Source organism: Macaca fascicularis, chromosome 11 (genome assembly GCF_037993035.2).
Source record: "Macaca fascicularis isolate 582-1 chromosome 11, T2T-MFA8v1.1".
Lineage (NCBI taxonomy): Eukaryota > Metazoa > Chordata > Mammalia > Primates > Cercopithecidae > Macaca > Macaca fascicularis.
Genome location: NC_088385.1, coordinates 15,418,265 through 15,440,193, shown reverse-complemented (window position 1 = coordinate 15,440,193; position 21,929 = coordinate 15,418,265). Strand labels below are relative to the sequence as shown.

Sequence of the window (21,929 nt, the reverse complement as noted above, 5' to 3'; positions counted from 1 at the left end):
GGTCCTGGCGAGTCTACCTTAGATGAGCCATTCTTCATCATCTCTGCTGCTGCTTCCATTGCCTCCCCGACCCCAGCCCAGGGGAGGGTCCTTACCATGCTCTCTTATAGGAGCCTACTCTTTCATTGGACTTACTACAACTTAATACATTCATTTCTTCTTAGCTGTTTACTACTCTCCACCCCTCTACAACTAATTACACTGTGGTCTTCATGAAGGTAGGGATACAGTTTTGTTTACCATTGTGTATCTAATTATTAACACAGCACATTCTGGAGCATAGTATGATCTTAGTGTATATTTATGGAGTGATGAATGAATTGATTCAAATGGGCACAGATTTTCAAAAGACATTTTTCCAAACGTACATATTCAGTAGCCAGCTGATATCTCTACATGGATATCTAGTGGGAATTTAACTTATCTAAAACGGTATTATTGATTTCAAGCTCCCTAAACTTTTTCTCTCTTGCTCTCAGGCTCTCAAAACTAGAAGTCATCCCCATCCCCTAACCCCATCACACATCAACTAATCTTGTTTCTGTCTCCATAATACTTTCAATGTTCATCTACTTTTCTCCACCTACACTGCCACCACCCTGGTCTAAGCCACCATCATCACTTACTTAGATTATTGTAATAGCATCTTATTTATTTAGAGACAGAGTCTCGCTCTGTCACCCAGGCTGGAGTGCAGTGGTGTGATCCTCGCTTACTGCAGCCTCAACCTCCTAGGCTCAGGCAGTTCTCCTGCCTCAGCCTCCCAAGTAGCTGGGAGCCTCCCACCATATCCAGCTAATTTTTATTTATTTATTTATTTATTTTGGTTTTGGTAGAGATAGGGTCTGACTATGTTTCCCAGGCTGTAATAGACTTTTTTTTTTTTTTTTTTTTTTTGAGACAAAGTCTAGCTGTCGCCGAGGCTGGAGTGCAGAGGTACGATCTCAGCTCACTGCAACCTCCACCTCCTGGGTTCAAGCAATTCTCCTGCCTCAGCCTTTCAAGTAACTGGGATTACAGGTGCCCACCACCATGTCGGGCTAAGTTTTATATATTTAGTAGAGACAGGATTTTGCCATGTTGCCCAGGCTGGTCTCAAACTCCTGACCTCAAGTGATCCACCTGCCTCGGCCTCCCAAAGTGCTGGGTGTAATAAATAGCCTGTTAACTATTCTCCCTGCTTCTACTCTTGGCCACCTACACAGCAACTAAAGTTGTATTTTTAAAACATAAATCTGAGTGAGGGGGTTAAAAAAATGTCATACTCATTTCACTTCTTTGCCTGAAACCTGCGATGGATTTTCTTTCAATATAATAAAACCATGCCCTACAATGCCCTGTGTAATCCTACCCTTGCCCACCTTTCCGGTTATATCAGGTATCATTTTCTTCGGCATTGATATGCTACAGCCACCTAACAAGCTCATTCCTACACCAGGGTCTTTGCATTCATCACTTCTTCTGCTTGAATGTCATGGCGGGCTTCCTGTCATTGGGGTTTCAGATGCCCCAATGAGGGGCAGATTCTTTAGAGAACCTTTCTCTAACCGCTCCATCTAAAACCAGACCCTGTTTCAGTCAGGGTGCTTTCAGAGGTGAGTAACAAAACTCAAAGTGGCTTAAGCCATAAAGACATTGATTGTATTTAGTAAATCTGGAGGTGAGTGTCCTAGCAGCACCACAGTGTCAGGGCACTGTGTCTCGGTGAGTCTCAGGACTTCCACTGACCTCAGAAGATACCACCCAGTGCCCTGACATCTTCATATGGCAGTTTACAGTGGTAAGAAGCAGAGAGGCGGCCAGGCCCATGAGAATACTCACCACACACCTCTTTCCTTTTTTCAAGGAAGAAACATTTTTCCGAGAACCTCCCAACCCCCTGCTGGGAGACTTTCTCTTGTCTCTGGCCAGAAGACGATTATATTGATGTGACCACACCTAGCTGAAAGGGATGGTGGGGAAATTATTATCTTACCTTTTTAGCCTCGTAAGTAAGGCAGGAGAGGGAGGAGTTGGGAATGGTCATTGGGTAACCAGCTAACCAGCCATCTGCCATTCCATTTCCCACCAATTCTTGGTCACCCATTCTGCTTTCTTTTTCTACATAGCACTAATCATTTCTGAATTACTGACATTTTTATTTGTTTAGCTGTTTATTATTTGTTTCCCATGTTAAAAGTAAGCTCCATAAAAACAGGGATCTGGTCTGTCTGGTTATTATAACATCTGTGTCCCCAGCAATGAACACAACTCTGGCCATACTAAGTGATTTTTTAAAAAAATGGATAGATGTTATGATTGAATATGCCATCATAACAAAATGGTCACTTCTTAGGGTCAATTTTTTTTTTTTTTTTTTTTTGAGATGGAATCTTTTCTGTTACCCAGGCTGGAGTGCAGTAGTGCAATCTTGGCTCACTGCAACCTCTACCTCCGGGGTTCAAGCAATTCTCCTGCCTCAGCCACCCAAATAATTGGGATTGTAGGCACCCACCACCACGTCTGGCTAATTTGTGTATTTTTAGTAGAGGTGGGGTTTCACCATGTTGGTCAGGCTGGTCTCAAACTCCTAACCTCAAGTGATTCACCCACCTTGGCCTCCCAAAGTGCTGGGATTATAGGCATGAGTTACCACACCCGGCCAGGGCGAAATTTTTTCGCACTTGTTTCTTTTACATTTTATCTTACCTTACAGATTTTGTGTGAATGTAGGGAGGTGGGGAAATTCAGTATTAAACCTGCAGCTGTATGCTGTATACAAGGAATTCTACTAAGCAGCAGTTGGGAAGAGAAATATTAGATAGTATTCTTTATACATCCATGGAGGTGATCACCCCCAGAGAGAGGCCAACATGACCTAACATTTTTTTCATGCAACATTGTTTGCAAAGAATTAGGGGAGGACTGCAGCCTATAGACAACATGTGGGGTAAAACTCAGGCTCCTTTCTGTTATATTCATTTGGGTAGGGTATCTACCCAGCGGTTATCCATTCCTTCACAAAACTGTCAAGGAGGTGAAGTTTATCTTCTTCAACTTCACCTTTCACCCTTCACCCAGCCCTTCTCATAATGACACCCCATCTTAATTCTCTCAGTTACTGATGGTCCTCATGGCTTTTGCTTTTGGCATCTCTTCTGTTCTCATTTTCTTTTCTTTTTTTTTTTTTTTTTTTTTGGAGACGGAGTCTTGCTCTGTCGCCCAGGCTGGAGTGCAGTGGCCGGATCTTGGCTCACTACAAGCTCCACCTCCCGGGTTTACGCCATTCTCCTGCCTCAGCCTCCCGAGTAGCTGGGACTACAGGCGCCTGCCACCTCGCCCGGCTAATTTTTTGTATTTTTTAGTAGAGATGGGGTTTCACCGTGTTAGCCAAGATGGTCTCGATCTCCTGACCTCGTGATCCGCCCGTCTCGGCCTCCCAAAGTGCTGGGATTACAGGCTTGAGCCACCGCGCCCGGCCCTGTTCTCATTTCACTAATCGTAGATTTCAGAGATAGAATGAATGGGTCTCAGAGATCACTACTCTACTGATAAAATGTAAAACCGAAAAAAAAAGTACAACCAGTCTTTAAGAAACATTTATATTTTAATAGGGATCTTGACTTTAAAAAGGATGATGCTGTAATTGTGAGAGAGGGTGATATTTTTGAATTCATGTGAAGGATAAAGAAAGAGGCAAATGTGATAGGAGAGTAATAGTCCCTTAAATCTAGATAGGCAGAATTTCTGAGCCAGGAATGTTCATGGTTGTTTTAAGCTATTTTATGAAGTTAGAAGAAGCTGTTTTGAAAACAGCTCTGTTTAAAAAAAAATCATGTTACCATGAAAGCATATCCAGTTTCCAAACAAAAAGAAAATACACCCAGTCTGAGCTTGAGAAACTGCTTGATCCCAGTTAGGAAACAGTTCGAAAGGTACAGAGCTGGATTATTATGGAGGAATACTTATATATATATTGTATAAGAGGAGGAAAGGAAAAAGACCAGTAGAGAAAATTCCAGGCCTATAAGCTTGTGGCACCAGGAGTCTCAGGTGGTGGAAGCTCTGTTTTCATTGGCAGTGTGAGGTTCTTTTGCAGTTATTCAAAATATCTAATGGAAATAATTTTTTTTTTTTTTGAGGTGGAGTCTCACTCTTGTCTGGGTTGGAGTGCAGTGGTGCAATCTCAGCTCACTGCAACCTCTGCCTCCCAGGTTCAAGCAATTCTCCTGCCTCAGTCTCCCTAGTAGCTGGGATTACAGGCGCCAGCTGCCACACCCAGCTAATTGCTTTTTTTTTTTTGTATTTTTAGTAGAGATGGGGTTTCACCATGTTAGCCTGTCTGGTCTTGAACACCTGACCTCAGGTGATCTGCCCTCCTTGGCCTCCCAAAGTGCTGACATTATAGGCGTGAGCCACTATGCCCAGCCTCTAATGGAAATAATTTAAGCAGAATGGATTCTATGGGCTTTTGGAAAAGGCATATTCAGTCCAGTTGTATTACGTATTTTGATGTAGGAAATCTTAAAAAGTTTGATCTGGCCAACGTGTCACATAAAATCATCCCCAACTTGGAGAAAATGTGTTTATTTATTTGGGCCTCAACGATTTTCCCCTTAAAAATTCCCCTTGTGAATGATGATTAGGTACCCAGGCCCCTTCACAAAAGTCATTTACCCTTGATTATGTGACCAATGTTAGTATTATTACTATAGTATGTGATGTGTAATATGGTTACTAAAATTTGTTTGTCATATGGTTTGAAAGATTAATTTTTGAAGCAGTTGCTATATGCCAGACACAGAACTAGGTGTTTTGTAGAACTATATCTAAAAATAACACCTGTTGTTTTCCTCATATCAGGCATATGTACATGTTTTTTTTTGTTTTTTGTTTTTTGTTTTTTGTTTTTTTGAGACAGAGTCTCGCTCTGTCGCCCAGGCTGGAGTGCAGTGGCCAGATCTCAGCTCACTGCAAGCTCTGCCTCCCAGGTTCACGCCATTCTCCTGCCTCAGCCTCCGGAGTAGCTGGGACTACAGGCGCCCGCCACCTCGCCCGGCTAGTTTTTTGTATTTTTTAGTAGAGGCGGGGTTTCACCATGTTAGCCAGGATGGTCTCTATCTCCTGACCTTGTGATCCACCCGTCTCGGCCTCCCAAAGTGCTGGGATTACAGGCTTGAGCCACCGCGCCCGGCCTCATATGTACATGTTTTAACTCATCTAAGTTCTGTGTATATTCTCTCATCTAATTATAATAATCAAATGAGATAGGAACTGACTATCCTTATTTTACAAATAAGAAAATTGGAGCTCAAGAGGGTTAGGTAACTTGGCCAAGGTCACCCAGCTAGGGAATGAGTGACAGGAATAGGATGCAACTGACTTCAAAGCCTACATACATATCTGCTTTGCAGTATGCCTACTGTGTGAGATTTAAAACATAGATTTTTTAGCAGAAGATTACATTCTGGGTGTAGGTTTGCCAGATTTAACAAATAAAAATATAGGACATCAGCAAAATGTTGCATGAGATATTGCATGGGACATACTTTTACTAAAAAATTATTTGTTATTTATCTGAAATTCACATTTACCTGGGCATCCTGTATTTTATCTAGCAACCTCATCTGAGTCGACATTGTAAGAACATGTCTCACCCTCTCTGGTTTTCCTGTTACCCCACCACAGTCATGCTGGTGGCTACCTAGCCTTATGTAGTTTTATAAGCCACTTAATGTTCATGTCAGAGTCTTATCTCAGCTGGGCATGGTGGTTCACACCCATAATCTCAGCGCTTTGGGAGGCCAAGGCAGGAGGACTGCTTGAGCCCAGGAGTTCAAGACCAGCCTGGGCAACATAGCAAGACCTCATCTCTATAAAACACACACAAGCACACATACACCAGAGTCTTATCTCAAGGCCACACAGCAAGAGAGCCACTTAGGAAGCTTCAGAAGAGCTTGTGTGGCCTCCTGAGCCATTTTTAAGTTCAGCAATGTGTGTAAGTTCAGGACTTAGAACAGGCTGCCCTGAAAGCCCTGCCCTACTGGAAGTGGTGTGCGGGTAAATGTTTAACAACTGGCTCTGCAGAGGGGGGAAAAGAAAACAAAACTTCAATTTTTGGTGTTTGCCATACTCCTACCATGGCTGATTCATGATATCAACATGATGTCTTTGAGCCTGAAGTGGGGAAGAAATGTATATACAGTTGGCTCAGGGCTCCCTATGTAAGCCAGTCCCAGCCCACTAGTGTTACAGGCATTTCCCATTTTCACATGTAAGCAAATCAAGCCTGGACAACAATGAAAGGTTTAAGATAAAATCTCCGTACCATGGTATTTCCTGAATTTAAACAACGAAAATTTATAAGATAATTTCCTAGTGGGATAATACAATTGATCAAATTTTTTCCTCACTTCGACTGAAATTGAAGTCTAGAATTCTGCTTTCATTCTGTTTAAAAGGCAACAGTTAATTATACATCATGTTGAAATTCCAATACTCTCACATTCTTTTTTCTGAAGAAAGGTTATTTCTCCAGGCCAGCATGTCTGCTGCACTTTTGATGCTAAGCTTCTGTGCAGTACATTGTGGAAGTGATCATTTTTTAAAACTGTTCACTATGTCACATATTGCTGAGCTAGCATATTCAACAGATGCATCTGTGGATAGGCTCTAGGGAATAACTTTGTATTCCTCTGTTTGAATGAAGAGTCAAGAAAGACTTACCAATGTACATCCAGTTTGACTCTCTGAATTCAGCCCTCCGTGGTCTCACTGATCAGGAAACCCTGGTGGTAGTTAAGAGCAAGGGCTTTGGAGTGGCCACTTTCCAGCTGTATGACTTTGGAGAAGAACTTCAGTTTTTTTTTCATTTGTAAAACAAGGCCAGTAATTTTACCTACTTTGAAGGGTTACACATATAAAGTGCCGCACATAGTAAGCACAAAAACAAGTATTAATTCTTGGTTGTATGAATGCTATAACTACTGTCATGACTGTAATCTTACTGCTCATTAGTAAATAGCCATATGTATCCATATAGGTCCAGCAGATACTTAGCATTCTACAAAAAATGTTTCTATTGTGTTTTTTTTCAACCAAGTCATGTAAAACATCAACATTATAAAAATTCTTGTTTGACATTAAATTTTTAAACAAACCTCAAGAAATAAAAATGGTCTTTCTACCTTGTGAGAATATTTGTGAATCTTTATAATCACAAGAGGAGAAAAAGTTAGTTGTTAGGGTATTTTTAAGTCTAGAAATACCCCAACAACTAACTGAAAAACCTATCCAACAGTTAATGCAGAATTGTGAGGCAAAGTTTGTCGACTATGCCCCATTCCTCTCTGTGGTCCTCCACTCCCTCTTTTTAGCTTCCAGTCATTCATCCATCCATTCCATCCAACAAAGTATGATTTTCAAAAAGTTAGAATCATGACTTATACAAATATGGGATGGGCCGGGCGCAGTGGCTCAAGCCTGTAATCCCAGCACTTTGGGAGGCCGAGGCGGGTGGATCACGAGGTCAGGAGATCGAGACTATCCTGGCTAACATGGTGAAACCCCGTCTCTACTAAAAATACAAAAAACTAGCCGGGCGTGGTGGCGGGCGCCTGTAGTCTCAGCTACTTGGGAGGCTGAGGCAGGAGAATGGCGTGAACCCGGGAGGCGGAGCTTGCAGTGAGCCGAGATCACGCCACTGCACTCCAGCCTGGGAGACACAGCGAGACTCCGTCTCAAAAAAAAAAAAAAAAAAAAAAAAAAAAAAAAAAAACAAATATGGGATGAACATATGTTAAAGATTTATTAACATAATACCGAAGGAACCAATGAGATAATAAAGCTGGTTCCAAGAGCATTTGAAGAATGCATCTTTATAGGCATTTTTAAAAAAGAATTTCAGCATAAAATTGCTAGGTAAACACTAAACTGGCTAATGTCCTAGAGGGCAGTAAGTCCACAACCATTGGGGTTATTTTTTTCTGCTAGAAAGAAATCTACAAGTTAACATATAAATATTTTCACAGTGTCTGAGCTCTAGTTAAATATTAAATAGCAAAGTCAAGCACAGGTACATTCTCCCAGAGAATTAAATAATCCTTGGAGAGGTCCATTTAATAATGTCCCTGTATGACCTTAAAATAATATGTCCTTTTTTGCCTTATTTTCAAGTATTGGATAATTTTTACTAACATATCCACCCATTCATATATTCATTAAACCTTTTTTTTAATAGCTATGTGCCCCAGGGATATAGAAGTAAAGACATAGTCCCGATCCTCAAGGAACTCATAACCTAATGGGGGAGACAAACATGCAAAATAAAAATTACAAAGCAAAGTGATAGGGTACATTCTCCTCCCAGGCGCCCCAGGATCCCATCATTACAGGGGTCCACCCAACCAGTCCCCAGTTCTTTTTTTTTTTTTTTTTAATTGAGATGCAGAGTCTTACTCTCGCCCAGGCTGGAGTGCAGTGGCATGGTCTCGGCTCATTGCAACCTCTGCCTCCCAGGTTCAAGCAATTCTCCTGCCTCGGCCTCCCATGTAGCCGGGACTACAGGCACGTGCTACCACGCCTGGCTAATTTATGTATTTTTAGTAGATGGGGTTTTGCCATGTTGGCCAAGCTGGTCTTGAACTCCTGACCTCAGGTGATCCGCCTGCCTCGGCCACCCGGGTTACAGGTGTGAGCCACCATGCCTGGCCCCCAGTTCTGTACTATGACAACGCATCTACCTTTTTCCCCACTCGTGTATTAATCTTGAAGCCTGCGTGGATGAGAAGTAGATAATAGGATAAATGAATGATTCCTCTTTTAGATCATATACAGATAGAGATAAATAAGGGCCTTCAGTACCTCAGCCAAGGGAGTATGCCAAATGGTAGTCTCAGACCCGGCTGGGAAGGGATAGGTTGAACAGGAAAGAGGTGAAGAAGGCTTTCTTGTCCTAAAATTACTTCACATGGATAGCTCTGAAGAGAATTACTAATTAACCAGATCTTATATTTCAGAAACACCCCCTTGAAGATATATTTTTATCCAAATTAATGGAGCAAGGGAGGCCTTTTTGAAACTTTACTTTGAGACCCTAGAATTTAGTTATAATATGGCAGACCTTTTTTCTGGGAGGAAAGCGCAAGAACCTGTCTGAGGACACCTAAATTGCCTTCGCTTTCCCTGAGATGAGATATCTGTTTCATATAGCAGTTGACCTGGTAGCTTCAGTTTCACCTGCCCTGCTTTTATCAGGAGTCATGTTTTCCGCTATCACCATGGTCCCCACTGTTTCAGCTCCCTGACAATATATAATGATTTTCTATCTGCATTTAATTCTCCTAGCAGAGGCACATAGAGTAAGAGTCATTTATTTCAGCTCTCTGTCCTTACAGATCCAATTTAGTAAACATCTAATAAGCAATTATTAATGTAAAGAACTTCAGCGGAAGCTGTAGAGCACGGAGAAAAAGAATAGCATCCCCATCTCCCTACTGGAGTCCATAGTTTATTGGAGAAGACAGAAACATCGAGGTATTTCTAAAGCAGATATTCTTAATCTTGGCTACACATCAGGATCACCTGGGGAACTTTGAAACATCCAACACACAGGCTGTACTCCAGAGCAATTAAATTAAAATCCCTCAAGCTGGGACCCAGGCATCAATATGTTTTAAAGCTCCCTGGGAGACTCCAAAGTACTGTATGGCTAAGTTAGAGCAAAACAAACGGAAAATGCTGCAGTAAAGGACTAACAAGATGCTGTATGAACAAGGGTACCACAACCATTCTGGATATGCTAATGTTCTTACCCACTGTCTGACCGCATTTCTGCCCATGAATGCAGAAAATATAACCTCTCATTGTAACCAGAGGAAAAATTTAGGTCAGTTTGATTGTAGGGCATTTAGAAACTATGTACTCTGAGAGGCATGGTCTGAAGGAAACTATGTTTCTGAGGGGAAAAGGGCTCCAAAAAAGATCAACCCAGAAGAATGACCCCAAAATGAAATCCACATGCTCTCTCTCTCCCCTGGAATGTTTTATTCACTTGTCTTCCTGAAGAAGTCCTATTCATCCTCTAAGCTCCCAGCTCAAACTTCACCTCTTCTGTGAAGCCTTTCCTCTTCTTCCCCTTACCCAGGCATCCCTGTTTTTATCTTACTTAGCTCCTTGTACATAGTTCTGTTCTTAGCAGTTAATTATAATTATTATCAAATTGAGTTATAATTTGGCACACTGCTTGTTTTATGGGCCCTACGTATCTTTCTTTTCTTTATACCTAGCCCAGTTTCTCGGTTTGTTGAATGAATATTCAGAACGGCAGCAATTTTAGGTGCAGTGAGAACTCATGCCACCAGCAGAGGAAACCTAGACTCAGAAATTCCTCGGGCTCCCTCGTCCTGTTTCTGAGCATCGAGATCCTCTGCTTCCCAGTGGTCGGGCTGGGGAAATGGGCAGACATACTCATGGGTGTAAAGCAGCTGCAGCAAATGATGGATGGGCCTCTCGCCCCCAGGCTTTAGTTAAAGCGGTGAGCTTGAGTTTCATTTACAGAGTTTTGTTGTTAGAGGAAGAAAGAAACAGAAGGAAGGTCACAGGTTTTCAAGTGTGAGCATTAAGGAAAAGTGCCTGTGGACTCCTGTTTTATTCAGGCCACAGGCATCCCAGAAAAGTTAGAACAGTGTTCTGTCTGGGGAAATTGTTTGTCTGTTTTAGTTTATTTTTAAACTTTAAATCTTAAAAGATTTTTTTTTTTTAAGTTTCATAGGTTTTACACATATGAAGGCGAAAAGATGATTACAATCTTATATATATAAGGGTCATGCAGTCCAGATTTTCTAGGACAATGCTAATTTTAGATCTTATGTCCTGATTTTTTTTTTTTTTTTTTTTTTGGAGATGGCCTCTCACCCCATTGCCCAGCCTGGAGTACAATGGCGCGATCCTGGCTCACTGCAACCTCCATCTCCTGGGTTCAAGCGATTCTCCTGCCTCAGCCTCCTGAGTAGCTGGGACTACAGGTGCCTGCCACCACGCCTGGCTAATTTTTTGTATTTTTAGTAGAGATGGGGTTTCACGTGTTAGCCAGGTTGGTCTCGATCTTCTGACCTTGTCATCCGCCCACCTCAGCCTCCCAAAGTGCTGGGATTACAGGCGAGAGCCACCACACCTGGCCTTGATTTCTTATGTGGAAAGTATGGTTGCTGTTCTTACCATTGGCTATCATTTTCCCAGCATTCTTAAAGATCTTTTAGTGATCAGAATGTTTAATTATTTTGGCTTTCTGTGTGGCAAAAACACATTTAAAACAATTTTTTTTAATTTTAATTATCTTACTTAAGCTTGCTTAAGTAAGGTTGCCTCATGGACAAAAAAGCCTAAAGATAACAGAACAGCATTGAGTATATTGCCTGGAGCACCAGACTTGTATTGAATGTGGCTTTTTGGTGAAGATGATATGTAGTAACACTTCTTTCTCTATCACAAATTAGTACAACCGCGGTGGCTCAAGCCTGTAATCCCAGCACTTTGGGAGGCCAAGACGGGCGGATCACGAGGTCAGGAGATCGAGACCATCCTGGCTAACCCGGTGAAACCCCGTCTCTACTAAAAATACAAAAAATTAGCCGGGCGTGGTGGCGGCGCCTGTAGTCCCAGCTACTCGGGAGGCTGAGGCAGGAGAATGGCGGGAACCCGGGAGGCGGAGCTTGCAGTGAGCCGAGATGGCGCCACTGCACTCCAGCCTGGGCCACAGAGCCAGACTCCACCTCAAAAAAAAAAAAAAGAAAAAGAAAAAACAAGGGCCGGGTGCAGTTGCTACACCAGTAATCCCAGCACTTTGGGAGGCCGAGGCGGGCGAATCACTTGAAGTCAGAAGTTCAAGACCAGCCTGGCCAACATGGGGAAACCCGGTCTCTACTAAAAATACAAAAATTAGCCAGGCATGGTGGCGCACACCTGTAGTCCCAACTACTTGAGAGGCTGAGACACAAGAATCTCTCGAACCTGGGAGGTGGAGGTTGCATTGAGCAGAGATCATGCCACTGCACACCAGCCCAGGGGACAGAGTGAGACTCTGTCTCAAAAAAAAAAAAAAGAAAAAAAAAAGAAAAAATTAGTCATTAAGAATCGTCGTTTCATTATGAACTATTATTTAATCCTGGCTGTCACTTGAGAAATGTTTCTTTGTGAGGTGCAGACACAGGAGCCCACCAAGAAAGAAACTAGTGACCACTAGAAAAGCCTGTTGCTGGAGCCACATCCCCTGTGCCACAGGCCAGATGGAATCTCAGCAAAATGGTGGCTGTAACCCCACATGGGCTTTTACTTTTAGTGGACACATTCTTGAAAATATTAATGTTTATCCTTATCTCTTATGTTAATCACCATAATTGTTATGGTTATTATGGATTACATTGCTACTGTTTCTCTTTTCGTTTCCTGGATTCAGACCAAATTGAACCTTTAAATTCTGTGAGCAAAATCACTTCAGTTTTAATTGAATGGCCCACAACTAGTTAATCTTTTTTGCCTGTTTAAAAAGTGTGACTTTTTTTCTCACTGAATAATACAAAAAGTATAAAATAAAGGCTAAACTTTAAAATATTCTTTTATATCTAAGAACTATAAGCTTTGTAAGCTTTTAAAAAGTGCTTAGTAATTTTAAGTTACTTTTTTTTTTTTTGAGATAGGGTCTTGCTATGTTGCCCAGGCTGGATTCAAACTTCTGGGCCCAAGTGATCCTCCTGCCTCAGCCTTCTGAGTAGCTGGGACTATAGGTGTTCGCCACTATGCTTAGCTAACAGTTACATTTTTTGTTGTTGTTGTTTTTAATCACCTGACTGCCACAAGGTCTCCCGTAACCTGGTTCCATTTCTTAGAGGACATCTTGTATGTTCTTCAGTCAATATTTTGTGAAACAACAACAACAGAATAGCATCAAAATATATGTCACTAGTAGGTGGCAAGCTATTAGTGCATGAACTGTGTCTTCTAGAAAAAGCAGCCTATTTTCACATGTCATTAAATTAGGAGCTATTTCTGGCTCATGTAGCAGTGTTGATTGCTCCATGTGTTACCATGATCCTTCTATGATGGAAAATCTACACTAAGTAAGGACAGCACCCTTCCCAGTAGCTAGCCAGTCTCTATTCACAGACTGCTGTTAGCTACTTCCATAGTCAAAATCTGTGTGTTTTCATCTGTCCAAACTTTCCTCTCTTGCAACCTCATGACAATTAGGAACTTCTCACATACTTGCCCAGAATGCCAGCAGATCTTCAGTTGGTGGTAACACCCTTAGTATGAGCCAGATTTGAGATTCCCTAATCCTCTGTGATCTCTGATGAGTACAGGGAAAAGGATATGTGTAGGAGTGGGGCTTGGTATTATGACTAAGGCTCAAGAGAAGGTGAGGCCAGAGAGAGCCTGAGCTGGGATCTGCTGAAACAGCTCCTAAAATGAAAACAAAATGGGGGCCAGGCTTTTTCTGGATAGTAGTTATGTTTTCCTGCCAATGCACAAGTCCTACTCATAGACAAATGACAACCAATCTAAATGTCAAATAAGATCATTCGCCTTCATAATCATAACCAACCTGTATGACACCTTTTTAACAGGAGGCCTCATTCTTCTTTTCCCCATCCAGAATTAAGAGGAAAAAAGTGAATATGGTTTTTGCTCACAGAATGGATAACAGCAAGCCACAGTTGATTATTCCTACACTTCTGGTACCACTCCAAAACCGCAGCTGCACTGCAGCAGCCACACCTCTGCCAAGCCAGTACCTGATGGAATTAGGTGAGGAGCACAGCTGGATGAGCAACCAAACACATCTGCACTATGGACTGAACCCCGGGGAAGTGGCCACAGCCAGCATCTTCTTTGGGACTCTGTGGTTGTTTTCTATCTTCGGCAATTCCCTGGTTTGTTTGGTCATCCACAGGAGTAGGAGGACTCAGTCTACCACCAACTACTTTGTGGTCTCCATGGCATGTGCTGACCTTCTCATTAGCGTTGCCAGCACGCCTTTCGTCCTGCTCCAGTTCACCACTGGAAGGTGGACACTTGGTAGTGCAATGTGCAAGGTTGTGCGATATTTTCAGTATCTCACTCCAGGTGTCCAGATCTATGTTCTTCTCTCCATCTGCATAGACCGGTTCTACACCATCGTCTATCCTCTGAGCTTCAAGGTGTCCAGAGAAAAAGCCAAGAAAATGATTGCAGCATCGTGGATCTTTGATGCAGCCTTTGTGACCCCTGTGCTCTTTTTCTATGGCTCCAACTGGGACAGTCATTGTAACTATTTCCTCCCTTCCTCTTGGGAAGGCACTGCCTATACTGTCATCCACTTCTTGGTGGGCTTTGTGATTCCATCTGCCCTCATAATTTTATTTTACCAAAAGGTCATAAAATATATTTGGAGAATAGGCACAGATGGCCGAACAGTGAGGAGGACAATGAACATTGTCCCTCGGACAAAAGTGAAAACCATCAAGATGTTCCTCATTTTAAATCTGTTGTTTTTGCTCTCCTGGCTGCCTTTTCATGTAGCTCAGCTATGGCACCCACATGAACAAGACTATAAGAAAAGTTCCCTTGTTTTCACAGCTATCACATGGATATCCTTTAGTTCTTCAGCCTCTAAACCTACTCTGTATTCAATTTATAATGCCAATTTTCGGAGAGGAATGAAAGAGACTTTTTGCATGTCCTCTATGAAATGTTACCGAAGCAATGCCTATACTATCACAACGAGTTCAAGGATGGCCAAAAAAAACTATGTTGGCATTTCAGAAATCCCTTCCATGGCCAAAACTATTACCAAAGACTCAATCTATGACTCATTTGACAGAGAAGCCAAGGAAAAAAAGCTTGCTTGGCCCATTAACTCAAATCCACCAAATACTTTTGTTTAATTTCTCATTCTTTCAATTGTTATGCACCAGAGATTAAAAAGCTTTAATTATAAAAACAGAAGCTATTTACATATTTGTTTTCCCTCAACTTTCCAAGGGAAATGTTTTATTTTGTAAAATGCGTTCATTTGTTTATTGTAGTTTTTGTGGGTTTTATTTTACTTGCTTTTTATGTTTTAGGGAAAGCATTCACTTTGAGCTACAGCCAACGGTCCTTTTACTATTAATATATTAGTTACATGCATAAAAAAGAAATGCTTTCTTAACACTTATTTACTGTTGGTTCAAAAACATAAACCTAAGCCATACACACAGTCTTTGATTAATGATTCAGTCTAGTTTTATTTTGTTTTGTTTTTCTCCTCCTTACTGAAGTTTTATAACTATGGGCTTCAGTTCCAAATGAAATCCTCATGTCACCTATCTCAGAGATTTATATTTCTTTCACTAGGCAACATTTATGATGAGTTAATAGTGTATAGGTTGTCACGTTACCTTCCTGCAAGTAACCACTAGCCAGATCTGCTATGGAAAGCACGTCATATATTGGAACTTGCTGGGAAGTCTTCTGTGGTTGGATTTTAATCAAGATTCTTAGGGGGGAAAAGCATAGAGTTGCCTAATTTCTCTTGCTCTTTCTCTTGTTTTTATCCTTCTAAGCAGCTGATGAAGCCTTGAAAAATGCAAAGTCAATGCAATGTTTTCCTGACATCTGTGCCCCATCTAGGCTGTGTCTAGGACATTTACCTCCCATTTTTGAGTTATATACAAGTAAATGCGCAGGTGCTGTTGCTAGCATATCTAAAAAATGCCAAAGACAGACATGACAGATGGCATTTCTCTGTACAGGCTCTGCAATTCAGGCCGAGACTTTCAGCTGCCCAGCCCTACCCCTATACACCAGGACAGCAAGGGCAAGGACTGCCTTCCTCATTCTCCTAGAAACTTGAGGCCATTTCTCTAGCCAGAGCCTGGTCTCCCTCATCTCTCTCCAGGGCACAGCACCATACCCTGGCCAAACTCAAACTCTTCTTTGCCTGTGATAACTAGGGAATGTGTTTCCTCTGGTTCCCAGATCTCCATTATTTCAAATCGAGGACCAGCCAGCACATTTAAAAAATGTTTTTATTTAAACAATAAAGGGTTTAGAGACAAGACTAGTATGCATTTTCACGCCCTAGTTAACAAGAGCTGCAAATAATAACTTCAGTTGTTCAGCAATTTTACATGCATTATCTCCTTTATCCTCTCAACAATTCTGTGATATATTTATTATCATCCCTTTTATAGATGAGCAAACTGGAACTCAAAAGTTATGTGACCTGCCCAAGTTGGAATGTGACAGAGCTGGTATTCAAACTCAGGCCTCTAACCGCATGTCTGTCTGTCGCTCTTTCCTTGACATTTCGGATGTCTCCCTAGAGAACACGAGGGGCCAAACCCATCCAGGCCTTGAAGGGCTTCCTGACCACTGCCTTGGTAGAAGTCAAAGGTCTAAGAGAATTTGGCTGTTCTTTTTATTTTTATTTTTTATTTTTTGAGACGGAGTCTCACTCTGTTGTCCAGGCTGGAGTGCAATGGCGTGATCTTGGCTCACTGCAACCTCTGTCTCCCAAGTTCAAGTGATTCTCCCGCCTCAGCCTCCCAAGTAGCTGGGATTACAGGCACCTGCCACCACACCCAGCTAATTTTTGTATTTTTAATAGAGACGGGGTTTCACCATGTTGGCCAGGCTGGTCTCAAACTCCTGACCTTAGGAGATCTGCCTGCCTCGGCTTCCCAAAGTGCTGGGATTGCAGGCCTGAGCCACCGCGCCTGGCCTCTTTTTTATCTACAATTTTAAAAAATCAGCTGAATTTAAGATTCATTGGTGATTCTTAAAAAGGGTCTAGTTGAAATGTAATGAGCCGGTTCCTTGGCTGTAGATAGGTTCTTGGACTTGTGCTGCGGAATGTTTGCGATAAGGAGGGAAACCTGTACCTTCCTACCTCCCGGACACAAGGGAATGAGACAAGATTACGTTTTGATGTTTGGGACAAAGAATAACAAAATATTTAATCTACAAAACATTTACAGAGCTGATGTTTTTAAGTTGAGAGGCTTTGTTCAATCACAAATTCCAAAGATAGAAATAATATATCATGGCCGGGCGCGGTGGCTCAAGCCTGTAATCCCAGAACTTTGGGAGGCCGAGACGGGTGGATCACGAGGTCAGGAGATCGAGACCGTCCTGGCTAACACAGTGAAACCCCGTGTCTACTAAAAAGTACAAAAAACTAGCCGGGCGAGGTGGCGGGCGCCTGTAGTCCCTACTTGGGGAGGCTGAGGCAGGAGAATGGCGTGAACCTGGGAGGCGGAGCTTGCAGTGAGCTGAGATCCAGCCACTGCACTCCAGCCTGGGCGACAGAGCAAGACTCCGTCTCAAAAAAAAAAAAAAAAAAGAAAAAGAAAAGAAATAATATATCATATTTTTCTTTCTCCCTTTTCCCCTCCTCCTCACATTCTTATCCCATCATCAAATGGCTCTAAAACAACAAAATGTGCCAGATATTTACCTCACTTAGCCCTTGAATTTCATGGTTCAGACTTGTTAAAATATAGGAGACCCCTGCCGTAGTTGTGCTGTTTGTCTTTTTACGTGAAATATTATGTTTTAGAGTTACAGTGTGAAAAGTTTAATTTGTTTCCATTTTATTTTTATGTATTTGTAGGTCTCAGTTTAAATGGAAAAGAATGACACTAGGTGATTTCTAAGCTCTATTGTGTCTAATGTTCTGGGAGTTTACTACAGTAGATGGATGTTCAGTGAGACAATGTCATACAAGCTCTTTTGTAAAGAGTTGTTTTTTTTTTTCTATTTAAAACAGAGTCTCGTTCCATTACCCAGGCTGGGGTGCAGTGGCACAATCTCAGCTCACTGCAACCTCTGTCTCCCAGGTTCAAGCGATTCTCGTGCCTCAGCCTCCCAAGCAGCTGGGACTACAGCTACCACACCCGGCTAATTTTTGTATTTTTGGTAGATATAGCGTTTTCCCATGTTGGCCAGGCTGGTCTCAAACTCCTGGCCTCAAGTGTTCCACCCGCCTCAGCATCCCAAAGTGCTGGGATTACAAGCATGAGCCACCGTCCCGGCCAGAAGGTATTTTTTAATCCCCCAAATAATGACAAATTAAGAGTATTAAGTCACATTCAAGAGAGCCCCAAAGTCGCATGACCTGTATTAATTCAGCTATGGTCTCTCAGGGTGTTGGTAATTCACCGTATTTTTGTTTAGCTTAATACTCAGCATTCCTGGTGTCTCTCTTGATCCTGAATTTGGAGGAGGCTTCACATAATGCACAGACTGATAAAAATTTGCGTAAGTCCCGCAACACAAGAACAGCCTTCACTACACCTCACATTTACTCCACAAGAACTAGAATTAAGCCACAGGGAGACAATGAGGTGCACCACAGACCCAGATTCATGTGGCCTCCAAACAGGAGTCCATGCAAGGCAACAGTGGGAAGCAGGCTTCAGAGTAGAGGCAGTTCTCCTACCTGGCTCCAGGGTCTCATAAACTGTGGGTGGGGAGGGAAGGGACAGGGATGCATCCTTAGAGTGGAATGTGAATTCTCTCTTTCTTCTCATCTTCATTGAATACATTAACGTCCAGCCTACTGCTGAGTCAATAAGCACATCCTGCCCAGATGCACTTGCCTGTGAGCCTTTCTTCACAGGATTAGCCCCCATGCCCGGAGCTGATACCCTGGGCCAGACTTCTCCCTCAGAAATGACAATTTTATCCTCAGTGGAGGCCCATCTCCACCAAGCGTGTGGGGAGTGGAGTCGTTTGCCAGAGACTGCTGGCAATTTCACCTCTCCCCGTGGGCACAGACCCTCTTCTGCCCTTCCGTCCTTGCTGCCATTTGCACAAGATCGCTTTGAAGCCACATAACCAAGCTCAGCTGGGAAGACCTGATCAGGATCCGCTTCCAGGTTGTGCTCCTCTAAAAACCATATGTAAAAGAAGCAAGGGATTAGACACTTTTAGAGCAGAAGGGACGTTGGGAGACCTAACCCAAGTCCTTCATTAGTTAGAAGTGGAAATTGAGACCAAGAGAGGTGAAGTTAGGGCTAACCTACAAAGTCTCCTACCCACTAGTTCAACTTTCTTTCAATTTTGCCGTTTGGCTTGCTGTGGCATGATTGATTGATTGATTGATTGATTGATTGATTATTTGAGATGGAGTCTCACTCTGTCACCCAGGCTGGAGTGCAGTGGTGCAATCTTGGCTCACTGCAACCACCACCTCCTGGGTTCAAGCAATTCTTCTGCCTCAGCCTCCCAAGCAGCTGGGACTACAGGCGTGCGTCACCACGCCCAGCTAATTTTTGTATTTTTAATAGAGACGGGGTTTCACCATATTGGCCAGGCTGGTCTCGAATTCCTGACCTCGTGATCCACACTCCTTGGCCTCCCAAAGTGCTGGGATTACAGGCGTCAGCCACCATGCCCGGCCGGATTCATTTTTTTTAATACATTAGTTTTATTTATTCCTCAGCACTTTGGGAGGCCAGCGAGGCAGATCGCTTGAGCCCAGGAGTTTGAGACCAGCCTGGGCAACATAATGAGACCCCTCATCTCTACGATTAGCCGCGTGTGGTGCGCGTGCCTGTAGTCCCAGCTACCCAGGAGGCTAAGGTTGCAGCTGAGATCTGCCACTGCACTCATCTTGGCTCACTGCAACCTCCATCTCCCAGGTTCAAGCAATTCTCCTGCCTCAGCCTCCTGAGTAGCTGGGTTAACAGGCCCCGTGCTACCACGCCCTGCAAATTTTTTTGTATTTTTAGTAGAGACGGGATTTCACCATGTTGGCCAGGCTGGATGTATTCGATTTTTAAAATCCGAACTGTGTGCAGGAGAGTATGAAAGGAATACATAAGCCTTCACTGTTCATTTAACCTGCTAATTCATCTGTGAAAATGATGACCTTAGAGTGCCGTAATTAGAGAACATTGGAAACAAACCGACTTCCTCTAACAGTTTTCCAGAATGGCCGCTTGATGGCACTGTGACTTGTGGGCAGAGCCCACTACCTCTTCACAATGCCTGTCACACGGGCGAATTCAGGGAAGTCCTCGTCTCATAGCAACAAGACAGGGAAAATTGCTGAGCACCCAGAAGCAGCTGTAGATTAAGTAATCAATCAGTGTGTTCAAAACACAAAGCATTTAAACACTGGAGGAAATGCCAAAATAATACCCTTTTCAGACATGAAATCACTAGTCAAAATATTGTTTTAAACCCATTTTACAAATGTGATCATTTTCAAAAAAACTCCATCAGACCACCAAGCTGGCATTAGTGCCACCCACACTTGGCCAGGCCCTGTCTTTTCCTTTTCCGCTCTTTTCATCACTGACTCAGAGAATTCATGGACTTTTTCATAGCAGTGTATCTAGAGTTTCCCTACAAGTGAATGTTCATATGCTGCTGGTAAGTAGGCAGTTCAATTTATTTTAAAGTCAGCCCCTACAATCTGGGCCATTCTGAACTTTTTTGCACAATTGAACGCTTCAAGAGCTCTATATTTTCTTTCTCAGAAGAAGCCTCTTTTTTATATATATATTTTTTTTATTTTTTAGTAGAGATGGAATTTCGCTTTGCCACCCAGGGTAGTCTTGAACTCCTGGCCTCAATGATCCTCCTGCTTTGGCCTCCCAAAGTGCTGAGATTACAGGTGTGAGCCACTGGCCTGGCCAGAAGAAGCCTCTTTAAAAGAATTGCTTTACAGACTCTCTGTGCACCCTAATTAAGTTCTATATGTAGGGTTATGCAATTTGGATTCACCAATAATTTGAAGAATGTATGAGTTTAGTTCCGCAGAAGAAAGATCTCCAACAAATGCTGGGCTCTGCAGTGAGGAGTTCACATGTATCTGGTTTGAGGATTATGATGCAGGTCTGGAGGTCTTGAAACATAGGCTGATTCCCAGCAGGCAGTCAGGAAGGCATTTCCAGTTGTTTACCCACAACCCCTAGATATAGGAGATTCAAACTCCTTGAGGGGAATTCCGAATACATCCTCTCTATTCTGCTTCCCTGCAGTATCTTCCAAAGAACAGTCTCCTTTAAGAGACTACTGTACATTTGGCCAGTAGGACCCTGACTATGCTTGCTCGGGAAGGACAATAAGACCATAGCACAGACTGCTGGACAACAAAATAGTAGCTGTGAAGAGTTGCGTGGTGGGGAGGATGGCAGCACAACAGCTGAGAGGAACGGATGGGTCTCTGCCCATCAGTCAAGGGTCATTTAACTTCCATGCTATCTGGTTCTCTAGGCGGATGCACTGCACTTGAATGACCCTTTACAAATCAGAAAAAAAAAAAAAAATAGGTACAAAACTCCAGTGAGATAGCCAACCAGCACAGTTGTCCTTAGTTACAGAATAGTATAATGGTTATTTTCAAGGGCTCTGGAGTCAAACTTTCTGGGTCCAAGTCCAGGTTCTGCTTACCAGCTCTTTAAGGAAATTGTTCTCAGACCCCGCCTTCTCCATGATTAAAATGGAGGAAATAACAGTACTTACCCATATTAGGGTTCTCCAGAGAAATGGAACCAATAGGAAATATGCATAGATGATGGATGGATGGACAGTTACTTTTAGGAACTGGTTCATGCAATTTATGGGTGCTGCTGGCAAGGTTGAAATCTGTAGCGCAGGCCAGCAGGCAAGATTTGATGCTGCAGCCTTTGTTTGTTTGTTTGTTTATTTTTTGGAGACAGGGTCTCACTTTGTCACCTAGACTGGCTGGAGGGCAGTGACACAATCTCAGCTCCCTGCAGTCTCAACCTCCCATGTTCAAATGATCCTCCTGCCTCTGCCCTCGAAATATAATAGCTGGGACTACAGTTGCACACCACCATGCCCAGCTAATTTGTCTTGTTTTGTTTTGGGGCCTTTTTTTTTTTTTTGGCAGCTTAAAACCACACACCTATATTATCTCATAGTTTCAGTGGGTGAGAAATCTGGACACAGCT

The 21,929-nt window shown here is 42.7% G+C and overlaps 1 protein-coding gene across 6 annotated transcripts in view; it reads left to right on the top strand.

The window, feature by feature from the left end:
* GPR19 (G protein-coupled receptor 19) overlaps positions 1 to 21,929 on the top strand; it is a 114,819-nt gene that overhangs the window by 9,766 nt on the left and 83,124 nt on the right. The window contains exon 2 of one of the 6 annotated variants that reach the window (XM_065523770.2): positions 13,634 to 14,959. The exons of 4 other annotated variants lie outside the window; for them this stretch is intronic. In XM_065523770.2, the coding sequence (XP_065379842.1) occupies positions 13,656 to 14,903 (1,248 nt within the window). In that variant the 5' untranslated portion in view covers positions 13,634 to 13,655 and the 3' untranslated portion in view covers positions 14,904 to 14,959. Of the gene's footprint in view, positions 1 to 13,604; positions 14,960 to 21,929 lie in introns of those variants that run through there. One more of the 6 variants, XM_045364772.3, reaches the window with a different exon arrangement.